This window comes from Opisthocomus hoazin, chromosome 9 (assembly GCF_030867145.1).
Source record: "Opisthocomus hoazin isolate bOpiHoa1 chromosome 9, bOpiHoa1.hap1, whole genome shotgun sequence".
In the NCBI taxonomy this organism is placed as follows: Eukaryota; Metazoa; Chordata; class Aves; order Opisthocomiformes; family Opisthocomidae; genus Opisthocomus; species Opisthocomus hoazin.
The window spans coordinates 32586326-32608383 of NC_134422.1; the positions used below are offsets into that span (position 1 = coordinate 32586326).

The window sequence follows — 22058 nt, forward strand, 5'->3', positions numbered from 1 at the left end:
TCTTCTCCAGGCTGAACAGTCCCAACTCTCTCAGCCTTTCCTCACAGGCGAGGTGCCTCCAGCCCTTGGATCACTTTTGTGGCCTCCTCTGGACCTGCTCTGACAGGTCCCTGTCTTCCCTGTGCTGAGGGCTCCAGAGCAGGATGCATGGGGGGGATTTGTTTGGGACCATAATATTAGCCACAGATTTAGCACCAATGCTGACTGCAGTTTGCGGGCATTTGAAAAGTTAGTATGTAGGAAAGGGAAATGAAATAAGTTGGGCAGAGGCAGCAGTAACAGATCTGTCCCCTTGCACTGTCCCTATGCCACATCTTTCATAGCCGAGGCTGCTGCCAGCTCTTGAGGTCTGAAACCAAAGCAGGCTCTTGGGGGAGATGCACACCTACAGATGATGTTCAGTTAACAGTATGTCGAACATTTTTCATCTTACTGATCACACTGGTATACACAGGAGGTGAACACAAACTGAGACAGGTGGCAATGCATTAAAAATGTAGCTTTTACTTATTTCTTGGGCGTATAAGGCACCTGATTTTTTTAAACCAGAACATCGCCATGGACAAACATCACCACCACCAAGAACTAAGTGTTAAATGTCTACACTTTGGATAAAGTCCCTCTCAGGTAGCTTGTTGAAGCAGGAGCAGTTGTGTGTTTTCAGGCTTCGTCTTGCTCCTGCTCCCTCTGCTTGGGACGAAGAAGGGTGGAAGTGAGCAGCACAACACCCCTGTACGAGACAGGAAGGGCACCCAGCAAAACTCAGCACTATGCTTCTTTCCCACCCTGACTGCTGGACCCCCTCCCTGAAGAGCTTTGCCGCAAACTTTAACAGAAATGGAAACTATAGAAACCTAGGCTGTATAGTACCTCAAGCAACCTCATTAATGCTTGTGCTGGAGGGCAGGATCACCTTTACCCATACCGTTCCTGATAGTCTGGTCTTAAAGCCTCTGGTGCTGAACAGTCAGAGCCTCCCTGAGGCAGCCTGTTCGTCCTTCTGCTAGGCAGAAGGGTGCTTGTCTGGGAGGATTTACATCCTCTTTCTGGTGGCCAGCACTGCACACAGACGTATTTTTTAATTAAAACTAACCTGCAGGACTGTGGTTTCCAATGGAAGCCACAACAGGGAGCATGCAACCTTGGACAGAGACAGCACCACAAAACATTGTCCTGCGAGAGAAGCACAGCCTGTGAGGGAAAGCACAGGACTGGCCTTGATGGATTGGAGATGGGGAAAAACGTGAAATACTTTTAACACTTCGGGTGGCTGGGAGGCCAGTGAGCCTCCAGGAGCCACCAGAGCGGCTGTTGTGGCACATTTTGATCTCTTCAGACTTGAATCCTGGTCACAAAGCAGGGGATAAAGATAACCCAAAGCTTGTTTGTTTCAGCATTTTTATTAAACAGTGCTCCACTCAGCAGTTGTACACCAGGCCCTGATGATCCCCTGATCAGTGTACGAACCCTGGGACATGATGCTGCCAGGACACCAGGCTGCATGAACCATCTCCGTTACAGAAGCAGTGCCTAGGAGAAACCAGGCCCAGAGCAGTGTCCCTACACTGCCATCATGCCAGCCAAGCTGGGAGGTAACTTACAGCAGGCCTCAAGCACTACAGGATCCCACCCCCAAACTGATTAGCCTAATCCTGCTCTCAAGGCTGTGCTTCCTCCTTGCCTGTTGAGTCTGCATGAGCTTGAGGCTTCTGACAGGGATGCCCTGCCCAGAGCAGATGAGCTTCTCTGGGCTTCAGGCTGTATTTTGATGAACTTCCAGAAACATGTGATGGCAGCAGAAGGCTGAGCTTTGAGGAAACTGGCAGCCTCCAGGAATGGTTTCTACTCTTCGCTGGAGCAGCCCACCCAGGAGGTTCTTGAGGGTCTGCTGTGGCTAGGCACACATAAGCTAGCGGTGTTAGTGTGCCAGGTTTGGTCCTCCTGCTTCACTACTGCTGGTGCAGGAGCATGCCGGCTTGGAGGTTGGCCATGCTGCCCTGCAGCTGCTTGCCTGCTCTTAGGTGGCCTGAGGCACTCAGCAGCTAGGTCCTTAAAAGATCAAAACCCACGTCCACCCATGTGCCGGCTGAGGAGCTGCCCTCAAACAGCACAAAGGGGTACAGCTGCATTAGGAACTTTCACTGCACTCAGCATTTAGCTCACACTCAGTGCTAAGAAAGCGCTTTTACAGGGTTGCTGCAAATTAGTGTAGCATCAGCTAAGGATGAAGAAGCAGACTTATTCCTTGCAAGTATGTGGCCTGCTTGACAGGTCAAAGCTATTTAACCCAGGGCAGATTTTCCAGTTGGGTAGATGTGTGGTTGCATATGAAACTACACCAAGCGCTAACAACACAAACAAGGGACTCAAATTATCCAGGTTGAGGAAATCTTATAAAATAAAGCCCGTAAACAACATCTATACAGGTAACAGGTTAAACACTGACAGAACTCAGTGGAATACATTTCTTTTCCCATGCTGCTGCTGGTGGGCCTGGCACCACCTAACACCTGTAATATTCATACACAATTTTAAATAAAGAGTGCAAAATAAACTCTCAAAACTAAACAGAAAAGACCACACCAGCAAGCATGCTTAGCTGACTTCTAGGCTGGAGTTTTCCATTAGATGATCAAAGGACTTTGCAAGATTTAGCATAAGATGGCAAATAAGCACAAAAGCTAGTGGATTATTTGTCTGCCACTGGAAAAATGCACAGAAGAGCTATATATAGCCTTTATCTTTAAAGCAGACGGGTGCAAATTCAAAACAAGGCTTTGGCATGTCAGTTCCAGCTGTGCCACTTGTGATCTGACATTAAAAAAATGTATATAAAGACTCCACAGTCCACCACATTCGCTTCATGTGGAGCAGCCCAGCTACTGACCTGCACCCTGGGTGCTCAGAAAGAAAGCACTTAAAAGTAACTTGCAGGGTAACAGTGTCAGGTTTTTTTTGTTTTCCAGAGGCAACTAAATTCCTGCAACTACCTGTCAGCACACAAAAAAAACCAATTAAATGGCCAAATTTGTATTCATAGAAAACTTTCTCCCAGGAAATCAGATACAGAAAATAGCAAAACTCTATAGCCAACAAAATACTGTACATTTTGTCAGTGCTCACACTCACAGCCCTGTGTTTTTAAGAGACACCAGCAAAATCTGCATTCTGTCTTTGAAATAATGCAACGAGATGACTAGAAATATTAGAGAACTCATAAAGCCCTCAGGAGGATGGATTTATGTTCAGTTAGGTGAACAATGATGAGTGTGGATGAAGGAGAAAGCAGCGTCCAACTGCTTTTCCAAGGGTAGAAGGATTCAGGCAGGGAACTGCCAAGCTCAGGTTTAGAGTTCAAATGCAGGGAACTTGGCCTTGGTTGGCACCAACAGGTCAGCAAGAAAGTAAATTGTTCCAGCCATTCCTGAGGACAAGAAAAAACAGTGTGCTTCAAAGAGATTCCCTTTGGGCATCCATGTTACCAGTTAGCCTGGGGGTGAATAGGTCATGAAGACAGAAAAAATGAGAATGTTTCCAGAAGGACCTAAATAATTTCCAAGGTCTGAACCCAGGTTTCCCAAGCAACTTAGATGCTTCAGTGGGGAAAGCATTCTGAAGTTAATCAAATGTTGAAAGCCACCTGGCAAAACATGATGGGTCTCCCCTACCCCAGCCCCCCCTCCCTTCTGCTTTAACTGTCCAGAGTTTTAACAGTCTGAATATCTTTGCAAAACCTGGGACTCTGTGGCCTTGCTGCCTCAGGTCCTCACTGATATAACTGGCCTTGTTCCTTGGCCTGCAGTAAAGCTAGGGAGATTTACATTAGCTGAGGAAGTGGCTTTCAGCAAGACCTGCTGATGGCAGATTTTGGGGGAGCCGTTAGCAGGAGCCAGAAGTGCCATAGGAGCCAACAAGGCCTACCAAAGCAGCCCCATTTGTTCCTCCCTTACCTTTGGAATGGAGCTGGAAAGCCCATGAAGGACTTTAATCCTTAAAAATGCTCGGAAAGGAGACTGTCTGAGAAGCTAGGCTACCAGTTACCACAAGGTAGACTTTGGCCTGTACCTGTTAAAGCATTCCCCTTGAGACCTGTGTGCACAATCTCTGTGGGAGGCCCAAGAGGACAAGATGTTCCAGCTAAGACATTAGCCTGTGCTACAAGAAAACTGCTTCTGCGAAGGTGTAAAAACAGCAAATACAATTTCCTTCCCATCCTCTACACTGAGTTTTGCAAAGACTGACTCAGATCCAGGAGCAAAACACAAGCGTAGAGCTGGATGTTACCTTCAAAGAGAGAGAAAGGCGTGTCTGGAGTCCGGCACCCATGTTGACCATAGCTTAAACACCACTCTGCAAACTGAGAGAAGAGCAACAAGAAGTGTTCAAATTTTGTTAAAGATGGATCTTAAAAAAATAATACCACCCTCATTCTCCCATTATCCCTTGCAGAGCAAGGCTTCTGCAGGACATTCCTTCTGCACAGGCTGTCAGACAGTGACTGCACTGCTGAAGGACTACTCTGGTGGAGTTGGTCAGATCTAGCTGCATCTCTGCTACACTAGAAATTGGGTTTCAAAGGTGGTGATGTAAAAGACAAAAGTGAGTAACTGGTGAATAACATGTTGGGACCAGTGCTGTTTAACATCATTTTTGGGAACACGGACAGTGGGATCAAGCACACCCTCAGCAAGTTTGCTGACAACACCAAGCCGTGTGGTGCGGTCGACAAGCTGGAGGGAAGGGATGCCATCCAGAGGCACCTGGACAGGCTTGAGAGGTGGGCCTGTATGAACCGCATGAAGTTCAACAAGGCCAAGTGCAAGGTCCTGCACATGGGTCGAGGCAATCCCAAGCACAAATACAGGCTGAGTGGAGAATTGACTGAGAGCAGCCCTGAGGAGAAGGACTTGAGGGTGCTGGTTGACAAGAAGCTGAACATGGCCCAGCAGTGTGCACTCATGGCCCAAAAGGCCAACCATATCCTGGGCTGTGTCAAGAGAACCGTGGCCAGCAGAGTGAGGGAGGTGATTCTGTCCCTCTACACTGCTCTGGTGAGACCCCACCTGGATTCCTGCGTCCAGCTCTAGAGCTCTCAGCACAGGAAAGACATGGACCTGTTGGAGCGGGTCCAGAGGAGGCCCACAAAAATGATGAGAGCTTCTGTGAGGACAGGCTGAGAGAGTCTGGGTAGTTCAGCCTGGAGAAGACAAGGCTCCAGGGACATCTCATTGCAGCCTTCCAGTACCTGAAGGTCAGCTACAAAAGAACTGGAGAGGGACATTTTATAAGGGCATGTAGGGATAGGGCAAGGGGTAATGGCATCAAACTGAAAGAGGGCAGATTTAGATTAGATATAAGAAAGAAATTGTTTACTCTGAGGGTGGTGAGGCACTGGCACAGGTTGCCCAGAGAAGCTGTGGCTGCCCCCTCCCTGGCAGTGGTCAAGGCCAGGGTGGATGGGGTTCCAAGTAACCTGGTCTAGTAGAAGGTCTCCCTGTCCACAGCAGGGGGGCTGGAACTAGAGGATCTACAAGGTCCCTTCCAACCAAGCCATTCTATGATAATCCCCTGTCCCTTCCTCACACAGGCTGTTACCTTGCAGGCCCTGTACAGGTATTTCATGTTTTGAGTGATGTTGTACAATGTTAGGAAACTGTAGGCATTGCCAGCTGTCCCGTGGCACAGCCCATAGCCCTTCTTCAGTAACCCGTGCTGCCAGATCACTTCAGCACACTGCAAGGCATCATTTAGGTACTGCTGTTCCCCAAAGACCTGTAGAGACAAGAAAAATTCCCTCTTGCTGAGCAATTTCCTCCACACAAAGAGCACCCCTGTGTGAGTGGGGAGGCTTGTGTTAATTAGTTTCCTACTGAAGTCTTAATGCTGTGACTTTGCTGTCTGCTTTAAAGGAGGATGTTTTTGATACGATGAATGGGCTGTATGACCATTACTTCGCACACAGCTAGTTGCCACCATCAGTAACCCGCAACAGGACACCCCATGCAGCTGATGGGTATTTTCAGAATTAATTTTTTAAAAGACTAATTTCTGTTTCGGTCAGTGGTCCCTGTGGGGTGATTTCATTTTAACAAGCCATCAGGCAATGGGGGTCTCAACAGAGTCTTATCCATGATGAAGTTCCACATGAATGTCCCCAAAGGGTCTCTGCAACATTTCTGGTACCTTGTAGGCCTGGACAAGCATGTAGATAACACCCGGTGCCCCATGGCACCAGTGGACGAGTAGGTCTCTGGTGTCATCAGTGCATGGAGGGTAATTGCCAGATGGGAACTTGAGCTGGCAGACGTAGTCCACGCTGGGTTTGACTGTGTTGTGCAGTTTGACTTGGCTCACTCCAAGGCCAGGCTAAGAGAGAAAGCGTTAAATCAGTGAGAATTACCATTCTGTCTGTCCCTAAGAGGCACAAGATCTGCCTGAAAGGCAGAAAGGAAGCCCACTGTGGCCATGTTCCTTCTTGCTCTTTGTGAATGAAGCAATTTTTTTGGCCCAGGCTTTCACACATCACAACTACCCACTTGGCCCCAGGATGCTCTGCTGTTTGGTAGGGACTTATTTCCAGTCATACCCTTGCACCCCCAGAAACAAAGACTGCCCCTAGCGCATCACGCGGCCCTCTTGGCAAGAGGGCTTGCTGCTTCTTCCTAAAGATGAGTAGGAACAGTTTCAGGTACCCAGAGTTAGACTGAAATGATAAACTATATAAAATCAATATTAAGGATGAATACCAGCAATGATTCCTAGCACCTAGAGCACCTCAGCTCTGAGCTGCTGGGCCAGCCCAGCTGGCAGGCTGTGATGCTGGATTTTCATGGTTATTTCTGGGTAATTGCAAGGGGGTGACTTCACTGCCGACCTCAGACAGAAGCAAGGGAGTGGCTTCAGTGTCCTCTTCCAGTGACACTGTCCCACACGAAATCTGTACAGTTCTGACTTCCCACTGAAGAATGCAATGAGCACTCTCATCTAAGGATCACACTGTTCCCACGCTTAATAACTTGAAAATTAAAAATCCATGCTTGTGCTGTAAAACCGTTACAGATGAAAGTCCAATATTCTCCTCTCTGTATTTCCCTTGTTTGCTTCCCCCAAGGCTTTTTGTGCATCATACTTGGCTGATCCAGGCTCCTTGTACTTCATATGGCAGAGAAGCATGAAGCCCATGCAGTATTTTATAGGAGACTTGCATGTAAAATTCTTTAAAGCATCAGCCTGGGAACAAGTCTAGGGACTTGGTGCAAATTTGGGCTCACAGCACACTGCTGTCTCTCCTGCTCCCAAGCAGCTGTTCTGTACTCCTGTGCAATAATCACCTCACATCCTCTTCTTGCCAAATCACTTTCTATTTAAAAAACACCAACGACCCCTTCCTCTCTGAGTCACATAAGAGGGTTATATTCACAGGAACTCCACTTATCCTGTATATGAGCTTGAACTCTGAGGCTCCTGAAGGAAAGCTCAATTACTTGAAACCTGGTGACTTTTTTCCCCCACCTACTGTGAGAGTTAGGTCTAACAAAAGATACCACTAATTTCTAGGAACCGTGCTATGTTAAAATGATTTGCATTACTCAGTGGGTGCCATTAATGCTTTGAAAATTGAATGTTATTTATTGCTGTTGTTTTTCTAAGAGCTTAAGCACTGTAAATTTATGCACAAAGTGACCCACATAGGGGAATTATTACCATCATTCCAGAGCCAGGGAAGGAAAGATTCCCAGAGCTCCAGTGAGTTGTGCAGAATTGTAAGAAAGGCAGCATCAAAGCAAAGAGGCACTGCAGCTCCTAACCTCTTGCCCTGCCTAATTCAGGCACTACAGAACTCAGCTGCTTTATCAAAGTAAAAAGTCCCACCTCTTTCACATTTAGATAAATGGCCCTGATTTGGACACAAAAGCATTTCCTGCTTTCCTACTACAAACACAATCTCTTTCACCATGCTTTTCTTATGGAGATTCTCACTCTGTAATGATCTGAGACTGCTCCAAGTACCCATCTCAAAAAATGCAGGAAGCCCACAGATACCAACAAATGGGAATACTTTATAAAGCAATTAGCACAAGAGGGGAAAGCTCAAACCCAGCTGACCTACAGGGCTTTGTTACATGAAACTGCTGGTATAACGCGGCGGGGGGGGGGGGGGGGGGGGGGTGTCACATTTCTCTACAGATGTTATCGGAGGTGCGAAATTCAAACTCACAGACTTGGAAAAAACCTTTAGAAGTGGGGATGCATGCTCAAACCTAGGAGTAAGTCCATCAGACACGATAACTTGCCCAGCTTGATATCACCAAGAGCCAATTCAAATGCTCCTCCCTGTTTAAAAAAATGTGAAACAGCTGGTAAGGACTCCTCCCTTCCAGTGCCTCTTACCTGCATGAGATAGTAGTAAATCCCAGCCAAACCATGGGCTGCTCCTACATAGTACTCCTGGTACCACTCATATATCAGGGGGCTCTTGGCTGTAAAGTTCCTCCTTTTGGCCAAGCTCTCTCCTGAGGCTACGACTGCTTCACAGACCTAAGGATGGGAACAGATGCAGCTGAGGGAAATGCTGCTGTCTTGGACACATCACAGTGAGTATCCTGGCACAGAACAAAAGAGTTGGTTTTCTGCCCAAGCAGAGGGAAGAGTGTGGGTGAGGGAGTGAAATGTATGCCACTTCAGTACTGCTTATGGATTTATATGGACAGCAGGGGTCATGTGGTGCTTTGCCTCTTTTGGAGGAAGAACAGCAGTAGGGATACCATGATGTTGTCTCTCCCTCGTTGCTGGAGTTCTCTACACCTAGCACTGATTTTTTTACCTGCTCAAAGGTGAGTTGCATGGGAAGAGACAGCTAACAAAGCAGCAGGTGGCTAATTCAGCCCTTGCTGTTCAGAAGCCACAGTACCTGCTGAATGTGACTTTGAGGGATCTTTTCCTCTCCGAAGTGCTTGTTCACAAATATCAGTGCATAGAGATAGCCCATACGCCCATACAGCAGTTCATCTGGCACTCGTGGGTCAACCTTGTGTAGATGGAGCAAACTACAAAGAAAAATTCATGAGGGAGATTAGAGGACACTCAAAGCCACGTAACCAAGCAGTGAGACTGGAGCATAAAAACATGGTTTGTTCCTTCACACTGCCGGTACCCTGGGAGATGTCAGGCTGGTCTTTGGGTCTCAGCTTTCCAGCTATGCAAAGTGCAGAATCCCTCTTTCCCCTCTGCTTTTTGTTTGGGTTATTGCTTTAGCCTGCTCAGCTCTTTACAATGCAGTTGTACTACATGCATGTTTTTTAGAGCACCAGCTCTGGGAAAGCTGTTTGTGGGAAAACCTGGGCTATAGGAAAGGGTGAGCATAAAGTTGCTGACTGCTCAGGAAAGGCTGCCCACCATTACCTCCCTGTGATGCTGTTGGCAAGGCAGACCCTCTGGCAAAAATTACTATTTTAAAACTAAACTGATATCTGTTTAATTTGGCTGTTGAAGGAATGCTAGAAAGTCAAACTAGTGCTGATGGTATGTGGAAAAATCTCACCCCTTGTGCTCAGAAGTCCTGATAGTAAAGCTCCTTTTTTTCTGTCCCTGCAAGAGGCCAGGGCTACACTGTCAGTGGAGAAAGAGATGTCTCCATGAGCTAAAAATCTAGGTTAGAGGTGGGGAGCAGCAGCTGGAAATGTTTTTTAACATCAAGCCTCTGCAATACAGTAAAGAAATCTTCTCTATGGAGAGTTGAGCAGTAGTGAGGCCACCTCATCAGAGTGTGAGTGCTGTGGGCTGCCTGGGGTGCAAGCCCATACCGAGGACAGCTTGGCTGGCATCAGGCTGTAGCCAAGTGCAGAGTGAGAGGTCTGCTGCAGTCAGGTATTTTCTTTGCCATTTTTTTGTTACCATGTTGCAAAGCTGGTGATATTCCTGTAGTGCTAACAGAGACTGACAGCTCTTCACACTGGTGCTTTGTAGCCCAGTTCCCTCTCAATGCAGTTTTTCCTTTGTTTTGCCTCTCATCACACTTCTAACAAGGCTGGATGTCTTTCCCTGTCAGAGCAGTAGGCAGGGATGTGACTGGTTTGGGCTTTACTTTTCTGTTCACCCCTGAGACAGCGATCTGAAAAATGTCATCACTTTTAAAATACTGGCATAAGTGGCTTGAGGTTGTTCCTTCAGCTGCTCCCTGCTGTGGCTGCAACAGGGCGAGGCTAAGAAACCAGCCAGGAGAGCTGTATGTGTTCAGGGCTTCCCTGACACAGTGGTGCGAGGAGCAGAAAAGGTGCCTTGGCAGCCTTTGCTCCTGGGAAGAACAATGTGTTGCACAGGAAGGAAGCAACGAAGTGTCCAGAGTACCCTCAAAGCAGAAAGAGGATGCTGGGCTGTGATACCCATGGCAGGAAACTCTCCCTTGGCACTGGCCTCAAAGTGAGCAGGGATATTGAAGAAGAAAGGAGGGAGCAGTGTGTCAAGGTGGACTGGCCTCATTTCCTCATGTACCCCCTTAGATGCGCATTGCTCCATGGGGGAGTCTTCTCACAGATTAAACTCAAGAGACAGATCTTCCATCCAAGACTAGGAATAAGCAGGGGTCTGTGTCTCAGCTGTGTGGGCTGAAAGGAAAGCCCTGCTGCCTCCTCATGTCCGCTGTCCCCACATCCAGGGAAGTTAGATAAAGAGCATGGTTTCCAAGGAGGAAAAGAGTATTTCAACAGATGGACTCTGCCCAGCAGCAGGTTGGCCAGAAGACATGCTGGCTGGTGATACTGTTCAGCTCTGAGATGTTAGGGAAATGTCAGGTGCTTTACTGCTAGCTGCTTTCACAGCCAGGATAATCAGGGGAGGAAGTCTGCCAGCAGTTTCTGTTGTTTTTGAAATGTGGGGGAGGGCTGCAAGGCATGCATGCAGCAGAGATGCCTGGGATGCTGCTGGACTGACTGCACGCAGAATGTATTTCTCAGGTGTGAGGGGGCAAATCGAGGTCCCTGAAGAGCCCTTCCTGCTCACACATCAGCCTATTACCTCAATTGTCAAAAATCAGTAGTTTCGGGACAGAGGGAAAACGAGGCAGCTGTAGAGCAAGATGGGATTTTTGTACACAACTGGCTCTAAAAGCAAACCTTTGACCTTCTGAATTGGTGGGAGATGGCAGGGAAAAGAGGACTCCTCGAACACAGCTCAGAATTTCACAGGCACTTGGAAAATGGGCTGCCCTGAAACATTAGTCTCTCCAGAGCATAAAAGCACATTTGTTGGTCATGAACTCATTTAGGCCAGAGCAACGAGTTAAGAAAAAGCCAGCTTCTGTCTCTTCCACTGCAGGTAACACCTGGCTGGTGGATTCTCTCCTTGGGCTCTGTAAAGATGAGGTGCTTTAAAAGACAGAGAACAAAATGGAGAGAGGCCCTTCCTTCTCCACAGCTGTAATAGAAGTGCATTTTCTACGCACTTGCACTGTGTAGCTTAGCAACTGTTCTGTAACTAAACAGCATACTGAAAACCCACTTAAAAGAGTTTTGATTAAGGGAGCTATTTCTCAAAGAAATACTCTCTTTTTACAGGTAGCATGGTCAGGCTAACTGCACTGGGAATTGGCAGCAGAATAAGGACAGCATAACTGTTCCCTTGAGAAACACATATTTTTCCTCCTTTCAGATATATGAAGAAACCAATTTCCACATCTCTGCCTTTATTATGCCATTAGATGGCAGTGCAGAATTAATCATGAGTTTCCATTCTGCCACAAAACTGTAGGCAGAACAGAAGGCATATGGGGAGAGCTACAGCTAGAAAACAGGAACTGGGGATTTTTCACAACTTGGGGCTTATGCATTGACCACAACTGGCCAGTACCGCTTGACAGATTAGTTCCTTTTTTATTAGCAAATATATTAATCATAGTGAGATTCACCACTTTGACATAGTATTAAGCAAAACCTAACCCACAGATTATTTCAAGAATAAAGAAGAGAGTTTTGTCCTCAGACTGACCTTATCCACATAAACCAGAATCTATTCTAAGGTAAGGGAGTAGGAACTTGGTGTTCAAATCATACAGGCACCTCTGATTCCCACCCATGGCTTTTTTTAATTGGTATTATGCATCACTCGCTCATGGGTGTTTAAGAGCAGTCAGTGTTGCTGTGAAGTGTCAGGGGTTTTGTCTTGGTTTTGTGCTGACCACACGTAAATGCAAAATCTTTACAGGGCTGTTTCTCACGTTCTCGACACCGATCTCCCTTAAGCAAGAAAAGCTTGCAACTGCACCTCCTTAACTTTTTTCCTTTCTCTGCCACATGTTGATCTGACTATAGGACTGCTTGTTTGTCCTTTTCTTGTCTTAAGTACCCTACAAAAATACATTTGAAAATGGTTGAGGAAAGGCAGGAAATAGAAATAAATGAATCATAACCAGCTGCATTCAGCAGCTGAAGGGGATGCTGTCAATCTTAGGTTTAAGTCAAAGTCAACTAACAAATAGCAAGTGGAAGCGAGTCACAAAATTAATCTAATAATCCTGCCACATTTCTCCTTTTCACCAAAATGGCTGTAAAGCTAAATTTAAGAGTTCTGAAAAAATACCAAACCTCAACTTCTGGTTTTTTGTTTGGTTTTTTTTTTTAATTTTGGCATTTTTTTCTTCCTGTGTTTAGCAGAATTATTTTTAAGATGGTACTACCAGCTGAACAACATTCTTGCACCTTAGCCCGCAGGCTGCCAGGTAAGTGTGTTTGTTCTTAACCTAGCTCTTTCCCCAGGGCAGAACAAGTTTGCTGCCTTGCTGAGTTACTGGATTCTCTCTCACATAAGACTGCTACAAAATGTATTCAGGCTTGGTGGAGAGAGCCTGATACAAGCCCAGACCAGCTCTATGAGCAAGAGGAACATGAGGGCAAAGACATAACCAAGTGTTTTACCGAGTGATACAGTCCTCTGACTGCTTCGGGTTCTGCAGTTTGTGGTAGATGACAGCAGCCACTGCCAGGGGCCCAGCATCTCCACACAGGAAAGTGATGGATCGTCTTGTCAGACAGCTCAGGCTCTTCTTCATGTACTCGTGGGCAACCTGAAGGTAGGCTGGGTCTCCATACACATCATACAGGTGCAAATACAGCAAAGCAATGCCTGCAAAAGGAACATAAAGGTTGCACCCACCAGAAAAGCTTACCCTTCCTGCTATGTGCCCTGGCTGTTTAACGAACTTAAAAGCCTGGCCCTCAGCCTCATCTAGGGCACAAGTCTTCTGGACAGGCTTCTCTGGCACATCCAGGAACATAACCCACAGCTGCAGTATCCATGGCTTCTTGTCCTGCTTTGTGACGTTCTTGTACCTGATGCTGCTCACGAGTGGACTGCTGGACAAGACAAACAGCAGTGTCTGACCCAGAAGGTCCTGCATGACAGCGGTCCTTCTGATACATGGGCTACACAGAATTTTAGTGGCAAGGAGCAACAGATGAAACCTAGACAAACCCACCTAAATCTAAACTGTACCTGGGACTGTTGCTAAACCGTGGAGGGGGAAAAAAAAAATATCTTTGGTCAATATGGTACTTGCGGCAAAGCAGTGCTGAGTTGTTACCCTATCTCAATTATTTTTTCCCATGCCAGGAGGTAAAGGACTGGATCACTTAGCTTGGATTGGATTTTAAAAAAAGTGACACATCATCAGCACTGAGAAGCAGCACCTTTAAGATATCCTACTTGGCACTTTTTTTTTTTTTTCTTTCCCACTGGGAAGCATCAGCAAGGTTGTTACAGGTCCCTGGACATGCTCTGCTGCTGAGCAGGTCCCAAGCCCTACACCAAGGACTTGTTACATCCTAGAAAAGAGATGGCCTGCCTGACTTTCCTCTGCAGCACATCACTCATGAGATCAGCCCTTCTCTGAAACAAACAGCTACCTGGAACGCTAGAAACGGCTGCATGGTCCTCCCTGGAGGTTTTCAATGTGCTAGCCAGCTGCAGAAACAACTCCACTACTGAGAAGTCTCATCAATTGCTGTCCTTTGCCTCTGTCTGCCCTGTCTTTATCCAGCTCTTGAAACTTTTAGTAGGTAACTGAGGAGTCCTCAGTAAGCCTGTGTCTGAAAAGTCTGCCACATTTGAACCATCCTTCTGATCTGGCAGGCATCCTCAAATATGCACTGAAGAAAGCTACTGGCCTACATCACTTTGAGAAAAGCTTATTTCTCCCCTTAGCAGTAACCATTTCTAAGAAGACTCAGGTCCTGCGTTTAAACCTAAATTAATACAGCCAATCTCTGCAGATTTTAATGTGGTAAGGTGGGGGGGGGGGGGGGCAAGCATGCTGCAAAATTACTTTCCATGGTACTGAGGACAATTTAAGATGTAGATCGCTTTCTCATTTTGCATGGGTGATCTCTAAAGCTTAGTTCTAGAGACAATTCAATTCTACATGTATTTTAAGGGCAAATGTCCATTTCCTGCTGAAGCTAATAACCTTGTCCTCTCTCTAAGCAGTTCAGTGTTAATACTTCCAGAGCAAGCTCAGATGTATGGTGCCATCACTCAAGTCTATAAGAATGTGGATATGAAGCCCTTCTTTAAAGGGGAACCCTCCTCTTTCAATCAACAAGTATCAAGTGACTCTTCTTGATTTATTTAGCACCTAGCACAGCTTCTAGACTTTAACAGGCCTGATAGCTGTCTGAGCACAACATGCACTCTTGACTTCCGTGCTTTAATATACAACTGTCTGCTTTCCAAGTAGCTTCTGTTTCCACTGCCACCATACCACGCTAATTATGTACATAACCACCACGCTAAGACCACTGCTAGGATTAAATTCTTGGAAAGTAAATATCTCCTCATTGTCCTCCTCTGACTTCTTTGCCTCTCGTCTTTTAAAAAACCTCTTGCCCCCTTTACTCCTAGGCCCAAACATCTTTGCAAAAGACTCCAAAAAAACATTGGCCTATAATAAAGGATGGAAGGGATGAGTTGCTTCCCCAAATCATTAATTTTTCCTTTTTCTTTAAAACCCAAATGCCTTACAAACTGAATCTAAAGCAAATTTTCTCACCTCATTCCTCAGGAATTCATACTCCCAAGCTGATCAGAAGGGCACAAAACAGTGCTGCCTTCAGCCTGGTGCTTGCTCTGTTGCAATCTGTTAGCCCAAAAGTAAGGCAGGCCAGCAGAGATGGGCAGGCCCATGCATAGAGGCAAAGTTTACAGATGTATGTAAAGGAATACAAAATGCAATCACCTGGCTGGGTACTATCCTATATTGACCTGTGTGCCAAAATGTAGGCAGCATTTCAGAGGCAGAGCAGTTTGGAGACAAGAGTTTCCACCTGATGAATTTGGCTAAACTAGGCAGTGTTGCTCTGCAGAAGCTACTCCACAGCTCTCTCCAATACTATCTTCCTCACCCCAACTGACCAGGTGGGGTTTGCCAACTGACTGGGTGTTTGTTGGGCATGCTTTAAGTGCAATACAAACATGGCATCATCAGTCAAATGGGAATAAGTAAGCAGTGGATCTGCTCCATTCCTGTGTGCCCTGGAGGTCCGTGTTCAGTGCCCCACTTGGAAATGTCACCTATTTTGTGACCTCTGAGACTTCTGATTATTTCCAGAACTGCCGTGCAGTGGCTGCCTGTGGCCTGCTACTGCCGAAGATGTAGCGGCTTTGTTCTGTTTACTGGTTACTGTAGAAAGCATCTTGAGAGACAATGGTCATTCTGTCCTGCTTGAGGCCTGTATGCACAACCCTGCGTACGTGCCAAACGGCAAGGACGGAGTGTCCTTGAACGATTATGAGGAAGCCGGAGAATAAGTGGTAAACAACTTTTACGGAACTGGATGAAGCTGAGCTAACCGCAAGGCAGTACGTGGACAGATAGTAGAGTCCAATCAGCTTTTGCTTAGTGGCGTGTAAACAGTAGGCCATAACCAATCATAAGTTGTATCTATGCACGTGAACACTCTAAGCGTCTATATAATGTGATGGGTTTTTGCAATAAAGAGAGCCTTGACTATATCTCCATGAGAGTTTCGTCTTTGTCTCCGGGATCCCCTTGACAGGTTACTACTGGGCTGCCTTCTCTGTAGTTTCTCCAGACTTCCAAGTTTTTTGCTCCTTGCAATGTAAGACCTGCTGCATAACCACATGATGGAAAACGCACCAGACCACTTGATAGTGCACAACTGCAGTGAACACATGAGCTACTGACAGCATATCCTTTAGCAGGGCTCTGATGACTGAGACTGCCATCTCTAGTGTGTAGGAAGCCAATACACTGCAGAATTAACGCCAGAGATGCTTGCTTATTGCAGAGAATCAGGAGCCAAAAATCGATTCTGCATGTCTCTCTCAAAGTCTGTTTATTTAACACCTTCATTAGGTCAGTAAACATCATCCCCCTCCTCTTGCCATCCTGTATGGGCAGTATTGTAGATGCAGAGGGGTGCTTTGCATTACAGATTACTTTTGAGGGGCGCAGAGGAGGAGACTTAAACGTACATACTAGAAATGAAATTGTATGCAACAGCTGCACCAGTTGGCTAGTGCTGATGACCCTGACTTCAGCAACCATTGCTTTCAACAGAGCAGACATTGCTGGAGATACCAGAAAAATTCTTTCTCGAGAGCTAAAGCACTAATGCAGGCTGAAAGAATGTCTCATCTATACGACCATTCTGTTATCAAAGAGAAGTAAAGCTGTGGCTCAACCTCCCCGCAAGTTTAGACATGTTCTTTATGTTGAATTGCACTACCATTGCAAACAGTTCTACTGGTGGGAGAACAACAGCAGTGAGACAAAGCTTCCCCTTCAGGCTGAATAGAGCGGACAAAATTGAGAGGAAGCACTGCTTGGTGTCAGCTCCACTGCAGTCCTCTTGCTGACACCACCAGCAGGGATGCCCATTAGACTGTTCTGAACATGCCTCCTTATCCACCAGGAGCTGAGCTGCAATGTGGTCCTTTCACAGAGGACGCTAGGTTGCAACAAGAGATTTCTTGACCTAATCTGGACCAGTTCTAAACCTGACACCTACAGTAATAAAGAGCTCAGAGATCTTGGGTTGACCCAGGACAGTAAGCCAGCCAGCACCCTCAAAGCAGGATGTCAAACACAGAGGGAAGAAGCAGAAACCCATCTCTGCACGCAATGCTCATGCCTGATGGTTTCTAGGTGAGAAACCTGATGTCATTTTAATGAGCCAGGCATAGGGTAAAAGTTACAGAGGGGGTGGCATAGTTTTGCTGCCCAGTTCAAAGGATAACAAGGACCTTTTCTGGTGCAGATACATGGGATGTGAGCTTGTGCTCACAAATGCACGCCAAAGCTATGCTGAATGGGACATCTTCTCCACAGGGCTGTATCATCCCATGTTCAGAACTGTCTGGGGAGCCACAGGTGTATTCTACTACAGCTTGCCTTCCTAGTGCACTGTGGGACATGGGGCATTTCTCAGGATGCCTCAGCTTCTCCAGCCTTAAAACTTGACTAACAAAGCTTCTTTTGTAAAACTTTTTACAAAAGCAGTTTCCCCCCCCAAAAAAAAACAAACAAACCAAAACTACCCGTTACCCCATCACAGAATCCTACAACAGGTTAGAAGGGATCCATGGAGGTGATCTGATCAATCCCTCCAAGAGTAAGGCCAACTTCAAATGTACACCCTATTGCTGTAAGCGTTGTCCAGTCAAATGCTGACTATCTCCAAGAACGGACGTTTCACAAAAACTACCCATCAAGCACTTGGCAGGAATGTGATTTCTGTGGGTGACACAAGGCACTTTATTCTCTCTCATCAAATGCAGCCTCACTGCCTCTTATTCTGCAGGGGTTATCTGAGGATTGCTGTTTTTCTGAACAGAACTCTCTTAAAGAGATGCAAGTTCTCTGGGTTCTGAGATTAAAACTAAGACATCACGATTAACTGAATTTCCAGAAGCTTTCCTGAACTGGTACACTCTTATTTAAAGCCATTCTTAAATGGCTTTTTTTTCATCTGGTGTGTCTTTTGAAGAGTCCTTTCAGAAGGTAACTCAGCCCTGCTCCTGGTCTCCACTTGCCAACAGCCTGGCCAAAAGCTGTGGGTGGGGCACGCCAGCTGGACTCACTGGTCTGTTTCAGAGGCCGTTGAGCTCTGAAAGCTGCAACTATGACATTGCTAGAGAAGGGAATGCCCGCATGGAAAACAAATTCCGAAGGCACTTCCATAATCTGGAGGAAGGGTAAATCTCTCCCTTATATACCATTTCAGGTGGCAGATCACCTCATCATCTTGGAAGGACACAACAGTCCAGCAGGCACCAGACTCAGCGCTTCCTAGCTTCTGCATTCAGCTAAGAGGTGACAGCAGTGAAATCAGTCTCCTTTCATTCCCCTTTCATCATCTATGCTCCCAGTCAAGGTAGTCTTTGGAGAGATACCAATACACATGTACATACTCTTTGGCATCCTCATGCTAATCTATTTGAAAATGGGAAGGCAGTTGTACTCCTGCCATGATTTGAACTGCTTCTGAATCAGAATTAGCTTATGGCAGTTTACCTTCCCTCAGCCACACTTTGATACCAGTGAAACAGATTAAGACCACAAAAGCTCTTACAGCAGTCTAGCTAAATAAAAATGAAACAGAACACAACAGCCGAATGTGGTGTATACTCAGGCACGTACCAGGTGTTGTCTATGGGGCACTGAATGAAACTGTAACGAGCCGCTTCAAATGTGTTTTGAGGGCATTCAGCCTTACACTGGATAATCTTGATCCAAAGTGTGTTTTCACTGCCTCTGAGCTGAAAATAGAAGTCTTTCCCTCCCTCTGCTCCAACTTCACGTGCCATTGCTTCCCTGGCACAAATGCAGGCCAGGGGAACCGGGCTCTGTCAAGTGTGTTGGGAAAGAAACAGGCACCAAAGTAAAATGCCAGCATATGCTGTGTATTACTGGGTGTAACGCAGTACACTGAAATATGTTACATTTCACACAGAGTTTGTGCTAAGAGACCCACATTTCAAATCTCCCTTATTAGTAGCCACAAGAGTGCGAGGTGGTTTCAGACTTTCAGACTGCTGGGCAATGATTTACATGAGAAGATACTCAACAAGCCTTTGCTATATAAGCAATTACAGGAAAAAGTTGCTGTCTTGGCCCAATTAATTTTATCTCTGGAAACCAGCACTGAATAAATTAATACAGCTAGAATTAGAAAAGAAGGGAGAGTGATAGAGATACAATGTAGTATCTGCAACCTTCACTTCGCTGGCTGTGACCTGCGGGAAATTTGCCTAGTTTTTTTCTAATCCTATTAGCCAAGGCAAGAAGGTTGTGTGCCCAATGAGGTATGATCCCTGGAAGCAAAAGAGAAGAATCCCTTTTGAGAAACTCACTTCCAAATAAAAGCAAACTGAAATCCTACCAGGGCTCTCAGCCACTGTTTCACAACTGCAGTCACTTTCCAACATGAGGCTCTTTAAGGTCACCCTAAGGAAGGGAACGTGGTCTCTGGGGAAAGGTCTTTACCTTCTCCCCGCAGACTTTCAGAGTACTCCTAACATCAGCTAATTGTCCTCCTCCTTTATCTCCTGAATTATTCTGGCCAGAGACAGACTCTACCATCATGCCAAGCAGGATGCTCATGACTGAAGACCATCTTTACCTGTGGAGCGCTTTTCATCTGAGGGGACCTCAGAGCAGGGTCACACAGATTGGAAGATTGAACTTGTCTCCCAAGGTGAAACCAGCCAGCACTGAATAAAAATGCATAAATTCACTGGCGGTAGCAGCAGAGTGCTGCCAGGCAGCAACTGATGAAATCAATGTTCTCCCACGCAGGAATTTAATACAGGCATCCTAGCATTTCTTGTGAATTGCTCTAGAGTGCTCTCAGTGTTCGTCTACCTTACTAAAATCGTTAAGCAGGCATTTCTGACACTGCTGTCATCAAGCTGCAACATTAGGTCAGCACCAACACACTGAACACCATTCTCCCAAACAGACTGTTGGCAGCAAGTTCCACAGCATCCAAGCCCAAACCAGCCGCACCCAGATTATAATGAGGAAAGCTGCCATTTAGGACTGCAGTGTATTGCCAAAAAAAAAAAAATGAGCAGCAGCAAAAAGTCTTGCAGTAAGCATGAGATTAATTGCAACTACTCCAGGGTCCCTCCCTAGGGCCTGGCACAGTGCAGCAGGCAGGAAAGCTGACCAAGCACACAGCAGTAGCCAAGGATGAGGCAGCAGAGAAACGTGCATCTTCCCTAGCTCCAGTGGGTAGGAATAGTGTGAGGAAGGCAGGGCATGCTCCCAAGGAAGGAAATCCAGGTTGAAAATGCAGAACAGGAGAAAGACAAGCTCCTGGTAGCTTTGCACACAAGAGTTAGTGTGAGGAAGGCTTCCATCCTTCCTTATACTCACATTTGCATTTCTGCTCCTTCCAGCAGGTACTGGAGCAGAACTAGCCCTGGCTAAGTGAAGGGGCACTACCTGGGGAACAGGAATGGAGCAACCTGCCAATCAGACAATGTCATAAGATAAAATTCAGCCCAAATGGAAAAGACAGCCATTATCGCAGGCCATAAGCTCACCGCTGCCATATGCAAGGACTCCTTGCAGGTAAATGACCTACCACGTGCATCTGCCTACTTGATGGAGCATTGGATACTTGTCACCAACCCCACTGTGGCCAGATTTGGAGCCCGTTCCTTCAATGCTTCCCACGTTTGCTCTCAAACAGGTGCTGGCTTTCTCTATTGCACAAGTTTGGCACTATTAACCAAGAGCAGACCCATTCTTGCCTTGCAACGCCACTGTCTTCCCTCTGCAGCTTGAAACCTAGTCCAAAAAAAGGGAGTCCCAAGAAAGCCCCCTGTTTTAATGGATTAAAACACACGCAAGAAACTCTGTTCCCAACATGGGTCTACTGTGATCATTCAAAGAGCCAAAAACCCCACAGTCTGCCTTAGCCTGACCTAGAAGCCCGCTCCAGAGAGCTCCTGCTCCATCCAATCCAATCCGCCACCCTACCTGCCCAGCCAGTGTATGTGGTGCAGTCCTGCGGGTCCGTGGACTTGAGGCCCCTCTCCATCTGCTGGAGCAGCTCCCTGATCTTGTTATTCAGCCGCTGCGTGAATTCGGGAGTCAGCTGTGGAGAGCAGGAAAAAAACAAAACAAAACAAAAAACACCAAATGTGAAGGAAACACCAGCAGGCGGATGGGGGTTTGGTAAGATGGAGGTACCCGCAGGGAGCACAACCAGGGAACCGGGAGGTTTTTAACCTCGAGTACCTCAAGACAGGGCTCGGCTCCTGGCTGCCTAGCTCGGCTTCGCGGCCGGGGCGGGAGCGGGCCCTTCCCGGGGACGGCCACCGCGCCTTAGCTTCCCGCCCCGGCCGCCTCCCGCCGACCCCACTCACCCTCCCGGCGGTGTCGAAGTAGCTGGTGGCCAAGGACTTATCGTAGTCCGCGTAGAGGTTAGGAAACGCCCGCTGCGCCATCATGGTCGCCACCCTCCCCACTTCGCTCCGCCGCGACCCGCCCCCGCTCCGCCCCGGAAGGGAGCGGGTGTCGGTGTAACCATCCCGCTGCGCCCGCCGCCCCGACTCGCGGGTTCGAGTCCCGCCGTGCCGCTTCGGGGGCTTGAGGGGTGTAGGGAGCGTTCTAGGGGTTAAAGGCCCCTTGCAGCTGGCTCAGTGGGGTTTAGGGAGCGCTTTAGGATTTCAGGGCCCCTTGCAGCTGGCTCTGTGCGGTTTGGGGAGCCCTGTAGGATTTGGGTCTCCCTGGCAGCTGTGGGGCTGAGAGAGCCCTGTGGGGTTTAGGGGTCCCCATTGCAGCTGACCCTGTGGGGTTTAGGGAGCCATGTAGGCTTGAGGGGCCCCTTGTGGCTGGTCCTGTGGGGTTTAGGGTTCTGGTGGGGTTGAGGGGTCCCCTACGGCTGGCTATGTGTTGTTTAGGGAGCCCTGTGGGGTTTAGGGTCCCTTACAACCGGCCTTGTGGGGTTTGGGAAGCCCTGTGGGGTCTAGGGGTCCCCTGTGGCTGTCCCTGTGGGGTTTAGGGGCCCTGTGCAGTTTGTTTCAGCTGGCCCTAT

General features: G+C 47.2%; 1 protein-coding gene across 2 annotated transcripts; it reads right to left on the reverse strand.

Annotated features, from left to right (window-relative positions):
* Positions 1 to 484: 484 nt before the first annotated feature.
* Positions 485 to 21507, reverse strand: LANCL1 (LanC like glutathione S-transferase 1). 2 transcript variants are annotated; one of them, XM_075429835.1, is made up of 9 exons: positions 21388 to 21507; positions 20999 to 21116; positions 12909 to 13116; positions 8912 to 9047; positions 8392 to 8538; positions 6184 to 6366; positions 5596 to 5772; positions 4285 to 4357; positions 485 to 3424 (listed from the first exon to the last, which is right to left on the reverse strand). In XM_075429835.1, the coding sequence occupies exons 1-9, from the start codon at positions 21469 to 21471 to the stop codon at positions 3348 to 3350; spliced, it is 1203 nt and encodes a 400-aa protein (XP_075285950.1). In that variant the 5' UTR covers positions 21472 to 21507; the 3' UTR covers positions 485 to 3347. The 2 variants fall into 2 exon arrangements, with proteins under 2 accessions (XP_075285950.1, XP_075285951.1); XM_075429836.1 differs by lacking the exon at positions 21388 to 21507 and adding an exon at positions 21260 to 21371.
* Positions 21508 to 22058: the final 551 nt, after the last annotated feature.

Coding starts and splice junctions, on each gene's coding strand:
- LANCL1 (XM_075429835.1), bottom strand. CDS start 21,471: ATGATGGCGCAGCGGGCGTTTCCTAACCTCTACGCGGACTACGATAAG. Junction 13,117..20,998: donor CACATACACTGGCTGGGCAG/GTAGGGTGGCGG, acceptor TTCCTTTTGCAG/GCATTGCTTTGCTGTATTTG. Junction 9,048..12,908: donor TCAGAGGACTGTATCACTCG/GTAAAACACTTG, acceptor TTTTCTTTGTAG/TTTGCTCCATCTACACAAGG.